The sequence below is a fragment of the Rhineura floridana genome, chromosome 3 (assembly GCF_030035675.1).
Source record: "Rhineura floridana isolate rRhiFlo1 chromosome 3, rRhiFlo1.hap2, whole genome shotgun sequence".
NCBI classification, from domain to species: Eukaryota; Metazoa; Chordata; class Lepidosauria; order Squamata; family Rhineuridae; genus Rhineura; species Rhineura floridana.
Window position 1 is genome coordinate 53,907,791 of NC_084482.1, and position 10,314 is coordinate 53,918,104.

Sequence of the window (10,314 nt, forward strand, 5' to 3'; positions counted from 1 at the left end):
ACAATGCCCATTCCAGGTAGTTCATGTTGTGTATCTATCAGTCCAAAACACGAGTAAGGTTCATTAGAGCATCTATGTTGCCTTTGTTTATTATACTGCCCCAAATGTTGTGATTTGAGGTGCTCTGTTATTCCAATCAGTGAAAGTAATACTGCATTTGAAAAAAGGAACACTCCCTTTATTATGTGCAAAAAACTATACACCAACCATCCAATACACCAACCATCCAACCCTATACACCAATCATCGAAAATGCCCATTGCATCATTGTATTAATTGTGCTGTGGTGGCACATGTAACGCTTTGCCGGGTGTAGTTCTGCTTATATTGTGGGTGAATGCTCCCCTGAGAAAATGATGCACTTACAGAACCACATCACATGTTATATGACTAACTGTAAGACAAGTGGGGTGGCCTGCTCCATGGCCTGAGACTGATCCTGTATCTGAAGGAGAACATAAAGATAAAGTTGGGCAAGTGCAGGTGTTCTGTCAAGAGTGCATACAGAGAAACCAGACGGTGGAATTTCATCTTCCCCCTGCCCAACCTTGAAAGATACCAAAGACCTCTTGTAGGCCAAAGAACAGGTCTTCAGTTTCTGTTCAAGTTCAGCAGGGGGAAGTCAGAACGACACCGCTTGGACTTTCCCTATGCAATCTTTCATCAACACCAGCACTTTCATGAGTTTCTCATCTCCTTCAGATACAGGAGCAGTCTGTGGCCATGGACCAGGCTCCCCTTGACAGAAACCAAGTGAAGGTTACTACACCATATCCCCATAGTGTTGTGAACTTCATTGACTGGATGGAAATTCGCCTCAACTGTCCTGAGCAGCTCGTGAAGAAAACCAAGACCATTACCATTGCATCAATCGATCAGAGGCTGCCAGCAATTCAAACCCGCAAAACATTGCTTTTCCTGTCGCCAAGCATTTTAAGAAAAAGGAAAACTAGGGGCTGTATGGCTTTGGCTTTCTTACACGTCTTGCGCTGCGCGAAAAGTGTGGGGTCAACATAAGTGGTGCGATTGATGGGGCCACCAACTGCGATGCACACACTTCAGTGCAATGTTTGTTGACACTGCCACTGACGGGACTTGGAGATTGCCTGATTTGCGACACTGAAGACAATTTCTCCGCATCAATCACTGTCTCGTCGTCAGACAAGGCACTGGAATACATGCGGTTGTCAGGAGAAGGTGGCAAATGAAAACACTGTTGCCTTGTGGTGTTTGCCTGGGCAGAAGGTCTTGTTGGACTTAAGGGGTGCCCCTTGTTTTCCTTCCCAGTGGCCTTGCTTGGTCTTTTCCTCTTCCCACTAGCATTGGTGTTATGGGCAGAGGACGGGTCTGTATGATGCTGCAGTGGCACACTACTGGTTTCTGTTGTGTGTCTCCCACCATTCCCACCTACACTGACACCGCTTGCAGAAGCATTGTGTTGTTCCAGGTAACTGTGGGTCAGTGTTTGCAGACTGGACGCAAGGACACTTACTGTCGAGACGATGCCATCCATTCTCTCCAAGTACATGTCTCTGTCCAGCATGCTCTGTGCAGCTCTCTCGTCCATCTTGGAAAGTCGTTGACGCGATAGGTTGTTGCTTTCCCTCATTAGCATCATGAAGTTGGCATGTTCACTTGCTGCCGCTCTCTCTCTCCGAGTGGTGTCCTCTTTGGCCTCTTCCAGTATTGACATGAGTAGCATGTTGGTTCTGCTTCCTTTCAGCTTCTTACGTCGTAGTTCCGCAAGACGCACTGCTGGAGACAGTGTCGCTGTTTGGTTGTGTATGGCTGGGTCTGTGAATTGACGAACGGTACATGTTAGTGGTGTTGTCGGCAATGATAGCAAGCATTGTTCAATGACAGAAGCAAGAGGGTACATAATTTCTCTCACATAGGAGGACTAACACTAGTTGACAGTTATAACCATCCCCACAAGACAACGTACCAACATTTGCACGCTTGTGTTCTGTTTCCTCATGTTCCGGTATATCCGCAGCCGCTTCAAAACCTTCTGGAGACACGGAGAGACAAGAAGGCAAAAATAGTTAAATGAAAAATGCAGTCTGTGCTAACATAAGTGATTGGGTACACACAGCTTTTGTGGTCCAGGTGGTTTACAAATGAGTACCTATTGGCAGTCTGCCACAGGAATAGTGGTTTCGTTAGAGGAATATTGGGTCTCCATGACACTGGCAGCACCTTGGAACATGCTTATGCCCATAGTTAGAAGAGCACTGTTGGTGTCACTGGAGGGCGATTGACAGTAGTAGTAGTAGTAGCAGAAATTTATTTGCATAGCCATAAGCCATCGCAACATAAAATGACAAAAGAAGAGAAAAAGAAAAAAGAAAAACATCACACATCTTTAAAAAGAGCCATCATTAAAACAATAAAATAGTCGGCACACGTAAGTGATTGTCGTGTGCGAGGGCAACAGGCCTTGCACTACATTCAATAAAATCCAGTAACTAAGTAGTGATTTATATGTATACTGTCACCCCTTGTTGAGCTCCAATTCAGCAATGAGTTTGGCTCGGAGTTTTTGTGCCGCTAGGGCAAACTGGGCAACCCTATAGGTAACCCTAAAATCATTGTCTGATAAAAGAAACAGGATGAGGTGTATTTGTTGAAAATATCCCTGATGAATTACCAGTTCACTTAAGAATTTGGTCCTGGGATGTAAATATAGAGGGCATTCCAGCAGGTAGTGAGGTAGATCTTCCACCACTGGTGATCCACAGATACACAGTCGTTGCTCCCAGGGTGTCTGGCGGTAGAGACCTAGCAGGACCGCACTCAGCATCGACTGAAATCTGAGTGCGGTGAAAGCTTGTCTCAACTGGGCTGGTATAGGGTAAGTCAGGTATTTCGCCCATTTATGATTGTGTTTGAATATACCATACCACTTGGAGAATTTTGTATTAGTGATTACAAGTCTATCCATCCATGAACAATGTCCATAGATTGCTTCCCATAGCTTAATTCTGTTAAATGGGGTCAGGCTCTGGGGTGATATATGGTACTGCCGGTAGATGTTTGTAAGTCTGGAAACCCAGTTCTTATCAACAGCGGCCGAGTGGTAGCAGGCTTGCACAACTACTTTTGTTGGAGACTTTGTTATAGTTTCCCAGAATGTAAGTAGGGCACAATGGCCCCGGGCCCTAACTGGGGGAAGACCTACCTCAGCACGAAGCAGCGCCGCAGGTGTGCCGATGGGGAGTCGCAGCAACTTTTTCAAAAAGTTGTTTGGAATAATTTCAAGATTGGCAAGGTAGGAATCCTCCCAGCCCCAAACAGCTGCCCTATATAAGATCTGAGAATGAGCTTTATTTATGAAGACTTTCAATGCCGGGGCAACGAGGTTGCTGCCCACTGTCCTATAGAATCTGAGGATAGCCCCAGTGCATCTCAGCTCAACAGATTTGATGTGCTCAAACTGCCTTTTCCAGGAAAGAGTGTCCTGGAAATAAATGCCCAGGTATTTAAACAAACGGCACTGTTCAATTGGATGTCCATCAATAGACCATTTGAGGTTGAGGGACTTTTCCCCAAAGACCATAACCTTAGTTTTGTTGTAATTTATCTGAAGTTTTTCTTTTAGACAGTAAGTACTTAAACTCGCCAACAGTCTCCTTAGGCCCTTTCGTGTGATGGATAATAGGATCATATTGTCCGCGTAAAGCAGCATCGATACTTTCCTATTCCCCAAGGAAGGGGGGGGAAACTCTGGGCCCGCTAGTTCTGGGACTATCTCATTTAGATAGAGATTAAAGAGAAGCGGGGCCAAGAGGCAGCCTTGTGATTGACAGTTGTTGATGCTGTATGGGTGCTCTCTGGTATACACTGCTTCGCCAAGAAATGATTCAGAGGACAGGATGGTTTGGGGAAATTGTAAGTTGTAGCACTTCAAGAGGGCGAATATTTGGGCAACACATGCTTGCAATGAGGGAGAAATGGGCATCCCCCTTTTATGAATTTTTCAGAACAGGCAGAGCATGGGTAATTGTGGTTGTGAAGTACAACTCCAAGAATGCACTGGGCTGATGTGGGTAGCGTTTCTAAAAGTAGCTTTTGAAAACTGGGCAAACATAGTGGTGATTGTGGAAGAGGCATGCGTAGCACAGAGGACTGCATATTTGTATGCCAATGAGCTCCACGCCAATTACACTGCAAACAAGAAAGATAACCAAAGTGGACACACATAGAGGAGAGCCACTACCCCAGTCTCTGCCATGCAAGACATTGCATTTGCTTATTTCTGTGCATTCATGTGAAAAACAAGATGCATTGTGGTACAGTGTAAACGTTTAGTGGCCAGCGTTACACAAGCACCTTCACATGAAGGTGACTGTGTCACGTTTTGCCAGTCGAGGCCACTCAGCCACAGAGGAGGTAAATGACCAGCCAATACTATTTCAAAACATGAGATGAAACTAGGATTACCTTGCAGCTGAGCGCACATGTCTTCATGTCTAGGCTCATATCCAGGGTCTTCATTGCTTGCTGTTTCTGTCCCTGCAAGACAAATGTGATATCCACTTCTGTCACCATGCATATTATTTCCACATTCATTCAAAGTCTTAAGTCTCAGTGATGATCCTAATGCCGGGTAAAAGCCCACTTTCTTAGGTAAACGTGCACACACTGGCACACACACATTTCAGACCACTGTTACTCTCCGCTTAACAAATATACAAATTTACACCACAACATTCATCCCACCTTGGGAGGGGAAACATCTATCCTTCTCTCTCTCTCCTGCAGAGGTGAAAGAGCACACACAGCTCTTTGCATCTCCAACTTTAGTTAGCTAGAACTAGGATCTTTCTTATTCAGTTTATATTTCCTATAATAAATGTAAGCTTTGTTGTTTTCCTAAACCCAGAGTTTCAGGGGAGAGACACCCTTACACCCTCTGCTAGTTCCAGTGCTTCTCCACCTCTCTTTTCTGAAAATGGGGGCACACAAAGCTAGTCAAAACCCATCCCTTTTTACTGTAAAACCTGGTGGGAGCATCTCAAGTGCGTTTTTTTAAAAAATTCAGCTTCAAAGAGATTTTGCAACTGATTGGCCAATCAACATGTTGCCCCTCCAGGTGTGGCCAATAGAAATGCTTTGCTGTAGGCAACTAGTGTACTCACAATCTCCATGTGATAATACCCAGGATAATGTGTGCTCCTTCAACAGAGAACCTGTTACAGTTCACCTTCTGCCAGCATTCTACTCCAAATGCTAACAGACCATTGGTCCATATAACTCCAATATTGTCTATAACAAGTGTAGGAAACTTTTTGGCCATCCAGATGTTGCTGAAGTTCAATTCCCATCATGGCTAGCCATGGCTATGTTTGTTGGGGCTGATGCGAGTTATTGTTTAGCAACGTCTGAAGAGTCAAAGGTTCCTCCCAATGTCTGCAATACTGATCTGCAGCAGCTCTCAAAGGTTTCAGACAGAGGTCTTTTCCATTCCTATTTGGAGATGCCAGGGATTGAACCTGGGACTCTTTGAATGAAACACATGTACCCTGCCACACAGCAATAGCCCTGTTTTCTTGGAAGTAAGTGCAGCTTTGCTTTTCCTGTCCAAAAGTTAGCTCCTAGAGATATGTCTGATCTCTACAAAAACCACTGTCGGGCTGAGCTAATTTGCCTTGTGTTGATGCAGTATAACATGGTAGCATCTTTTACATTTCCCCCTCCCTACCAACCTGTCCCATACCTATGACTGTATTTTCTGTACTGACCCCAGGACCAACTGCCGCTTCTCAAATTCAGGAGGTCTTTTGGGATCTACATAGGATATTAGTTAACCAGGCCTCAATTCAAGGCCACCACTTGGTTCTGGAAAAAATATTGCAGAGGGGAGAGATGGGGGGGATATAATCAGAGTGTCTCTGAGGCTTTGCAGAGGGTATGCAGATCCCCTTTTTGGATTAACCAGAACTAACTTCTATGTCCGAGATTAGGAGAAAGTGCTTCATGATCAGAAAGCAGGAGTTTTTGGCAGAGGTGAGCCCCAGTACCTATCTATTGAAGCATTAGGCTCTAGCAGCAGCCCCTTCCCTCCTCTGAGACATCATGGATTCATCCCCCACAAATCTAGTGGAACTATTGACCAGCCTAATTAAATTTTGGGTACCTTCCAAGAGGTACAGGTAAGAGAGGGCTGGAGGTATAATAGAGTTTGGTCCTGGAAGCAGTGACACTAACAGCTCTTGGTCTCTTAAAAAAAGCCCATGGACCAGTTTAATGGCAGGCAAACATGAAGCAACGCAATGGTTGGAGCCAAGCCTGTAACCTGTGGGGCAACTGGGCTTAACCTATGAGAACTGAGAGGTTTGTTGGGGTGGAGAACAATGTGCACTGCCTCAGTCTCCCATTGGCCCTCCCCCAGAGCAACTACAGGGATTCCTTTGTTCCAGATCTTCCTCAAAGCCCTCAAACCTTGTCAGTGTCAGGATTTAGAAGTTTATTATTTATTTGTTTATTTATTTATCTATTACAGTTATACCCCCCCTTTCTTCTCATGGTAGAAACCCAAGGCAGCTTACATATGATTCCCAGGTGCTCTCCCATCCAGGCACTGACCAGACCTGACCCTGCTTAGCTTCAGCAGGGAGCTGGCCTTATGTGCCTTCAGACCAGAAGTTAACAGAATAATCATAGAGGGAGGGGCACATTTAGCCCTTCCTAATGCAGAACCAGTACAATGCAAATATAGAGGAATTCCTACCATCTAATCATACACAGTCTGTGGAGAGGGAGATCACTCCTGGTGTGCATGGCTGAGCCATCCCCTCAAATTAGCCTCATGTCTAAATGGCACCCATGAGAACTGAGTTCCCATGAGCTGTCCCAAGTTCCTTTCCTGGGGCTCTGGAGACTCACAAAGAGTCCCATATATGGGATAAGTGAGAAAAGCAGCCATTTTGTCAGGGTTGCCATTTCTTCCCTCCTGACAGGTCTTCCATGCCAATTTATAGCTGTGGGACATAGATATTCAACAAGGAAAGCTTCTAGGCATTCAGAGGTAGGCTATGGACAAACTTGCAGTTATACTGGTTTCAGTGCATCTCCACCTCTGTGTTGTGAATCCAGGGACACACAACATCAGTTAAACTTCACCCCTTTTTACTCAAATATGGGATTTTTGAGATTGGATACATTTTCACTTCAAGCCAACTTCATACCAACTTCAAAACTGTTTGTCAATCAACCTGTTTTGACTCTGAAGTGTGTCCAATGGAAACACTTTGCTGTGGGCAGTTCTAAAAGATCTGACATCAGCAACAGGGCTGGGTGTATTCCTGCTGTTGTGGTGGTGGTGGTGGTTTCTTTCTTTCTTTCTTTCTTTCTTTCTTTCATTTGTTAATCTCTAATACCAAATGGTCTTGAGGCGACTTACAACAGATTTAAAAATGAACACAAATTTAAAACAAAAACCACAGAGTAAAAAACACACACAATTAAACACCATACATAATAATCAATAAAGAGTTAAAACCCATCAAATAACAAAAAGTAATAACTAGGACAGCACACATCAAGGCCCAAAGGCCTGAATGAAAAGGAAGGCCTTTGCCTGGCACCTAAAGACTGATAGAGAAGGCAACAGGCATGCCTTCACTGGGGAGACCATTCCACAGCTGGGAGGCTACTGAAAAGTGTTGGAAGTGTGGCAAGAACAACTCATGTTTGTTCTCTTCACATACTTGAGGAGAGATAGAGAGAGGGTCCTTCAGCTGGCTAGGATTGCCTATCTTTACCTAAGCTCTTCTCTACCTTCTGTGTTAACTGATATACTCTCAGAGAAGCTGACCTCACTTCTGACCCTCCTTCTTGTTCACTTTTTTCTCTGACTGTCCAAGGAGAGAGAAGACATCTTTGTCTTTGTTTTCTCTCTTGAAGCATGAGGGCAATGTCCAAGCTTGGGTATTGCGCCTCCAACTTAGCTAGAACTAGAGTACTTTCCAACTAGTATGCATTTCTATAAGTAAAGTAGCTGTTCTTATTTTTACAAAGGCTTATGTCTCACTGATTTAAGCATAGGGTAAAAGCCTACTTCTTCAGGTAACTGCACACATGCAGGCAGGCACATAGCTCAGAATGCTGTACACTCTGTATATACACACACAAAAAGGCCTGTTTTTGTGTTGCCACCCTCCAAGCCTGCTGTGGAAAGAGCACATGAAGAAGGGCCTCTGATGATGAACACAGAGTCCCGGGCAGTTCACATGGGGAGAGGCAGTCCTTGAGATACTGAGGTCCTGAGCAGTATAAGGCTTTATATATCAAAACCAGCACATTGAATTGAGCCTGGAAACTAATTGGTAGCCAGTGCAGGTATACCAGAATTAGTGTTATATGTGTGGACCGACTTACCTTGGTCAATAATCTGGCAGCTGAATTCTGCACCAGCTTCCATCAAACAATAAAGATGTGTACACCTGGGTACAGATTTATTTCAAACCACACCAAGACAAAATGGTCTTGCTGCTTTTGAAGGAATTAGTGTGCAGGCAGCCACAGCCACTGGTTAAGTTCTATATGTGGTGTGTGTGTGTGTGTAGTGGGGGTGGGGGTGGGGAGGACCAGAACCAGAGCAGAGGGCCTGACTACCAGGGCAGCTGGCGCCCCTGCACCTTTCTTTTTTAGGGATAAGTCACTGGGGCTGTTCTAACAGGATCTACAGAGGATCTACTCTTTGTCAGTTAATCAGAATAATGATGGTTACCCTGCTTCTCACAGTCACTAGTGAGGATTAGAATCCAACTGCAAATAATCAGTTTGCCTTGTATCTGTAGGAAATTTCCACCATCCTAATTTGTGGTTTGGGTAGGGTGTTAAAAAGGTGTTCAGCAGTAACTAGTCCACATTAAGTAGCTTTAAGTTTGTGCTTTCAGAGTGTCCCTTCCCCACCTCCTATGTCTTGCGCCCCTGTCTTCCTCTTTCAAAGCAAGAAAGGAACCCTAACCCCACAGCCGTTGGTGGTTTCCTTTTTAACAGAAAAAGAAAACCAGGGAGCAGATACAATGGTTTAAGGAAGGGCACACCTCAAAGGGGGTTTCTGGGCTACATCTCAGAAAGCTTGGGAAGGGGGAGAAGGAAATCGGCTACAGCTGTGCTCATTAGATTGCTGATAGGACTAACAATGGCCAAAGATCAACTAAACACAAGAGTCCTGTATCAGTCTTAAAACTTTCATGGGTAAGAGCCCACAGCCTTGTTAATGCCTGTAGATACAATGCCTTGTAAAAGTAGTCAGACCCCTGACCAATGTTCTCTTATTACTGAATTACAAATGTTACATTGTAATTGCGTTCTGTATGGTATTTTATTTTGAAACACTGAAACTCAAAATCAATTATTGTAAGGTGCCATTGGTTTCATGTTGAGAAATGTTTGTAGGAAACATAAAAAACTGAAACATGTTCCTTGCATAAGTATTCAATCCCTGTGCTGTGGAAGCTCCCACTTTACACAGATGAAAGAAATTGCCCTATCGAGGAGACAGTTACCTTACCATTGGCCTCCACCTGTGCACCATTAAAGTTGCTATCACCTTGTCAGGATAAAAACCCTACTGTTGAAAGATCATTGCTCAGGCTGTGGATCTGAAGGAAAATGAAGACCAAAGAGCATTCTATGGAAGTGAGAGATAATGTAATACAAACATATTAATTGGGAGAAGGGTACAAACTAATATCCAAGTGTTTGGATATCTCAATGAGCACACTTGGATCAATAATCAGGAAGTGGAAGCTGCATCACACCACTAGGGTTGCCAGGCTAAGAGCCTGAGAATGATTCTGTATCTTGAAGAGAAGAGAAAATTTCAACCAAGTGCAGGTTTTCTTGCAACACTGTAATGGGAAAAACCACAAGGTGAAATTCTCCCTTACCCCTGCACAACTTTTAAAGACACAGAAGACCTCTTGGTTGCCAGGCCTGGCCTCCAAGAGGTCTTCTGTATCTTTAAAAGCTGTGCAGGGGGAAGGGAGAATTCCACCTTGTGTTTTTTCCCATTACAGTGTTGCAAGAACACCTGCACTTGGCTGTCTTTCTCTTCTCCTAAAGATACAGGTTCAGTCTCAGGCCCTGAGCCTGGCAACCCTATCTCAGTCCCATTGAGAATCTGTGGTGCTCTTTGAAAATTGTGGTCCACAAGCGATGTCCAACCAACCTGAATGACCTGGAGCGAATCTGCCAAGAAAAATGGGCCAAAATCCCTCTGACACTATGTGCAAAGCTGGTACATACCTATCCTCAAAGACTTAAAGCTGTTATTGCAGCGAAAGGTGGCTCTACCAAATA

At 44.4% G+C, this 10,314-nt stretch overlaps 1 protein-coding gene across 2 annotated transcripts; it reads right to left on the bottom strand.

The window, feature by feature from the left end:
- Window positions 1–11: 11 nt before the first annotated feature.
- On the bottom strand, window positions 12–9,077 carry LOC133379817 (uncharacterized). 2 transcript variants are annotated; one of them, XM_061615808.1, is made up of 4 exons: window positions 8,383–9,077; window positions 4,444–4,515; window positions 1,946–2,008; window positions 12–1,794 (listed from the first exon to the last, which is right to left on the bottom strand). In XM_061615808.1, exons 1-4 carry the CDS (start codon window positions 8,423–8,425, stop codon window positions 950–952), a joined length of 1,023 nt encoding a protein of 340 aa, XP_061471792.1. In that variant the 5' UTR covers window positions 8,426–9,077; the 3' UTR covers window positions 12–949. The 2 variants fall into 2 exon arrangements, with proteins under 2 accessions (XP_061471792.1, XP_061471791.1); XM_061615807.1 differs by having other exon boundaries at window positions 1,946–2,011.
- Window positions 9,078–10,314: the final 1,237 nt, after the last annotated feature.

Bases quoted from the DNA above. Each gene is read 5' to 3' on its own strand.
- LOC133379817 (XM_061615807.1), bottom strand. From the start codon at position 8,425: ATGGAAGCTGGTGCAGAATTCAGCTGCCAGATTATTGACCAAG. The intron at 2,012-4,443 runs GTAATCCTAGTT...CCGTGTCTCCAG, and splicing joins CATGTGCGCTCAGCTGCAAG to AAGGTTTTGAAGCGGCTGCG. The intron at 1,795-1,945 runs GTACGTTGTCTT...GTCAATTCACAG, and splicing joins ACACAAGCGTGCAAATGTTG to ACCCAGCCATACACAACCAA.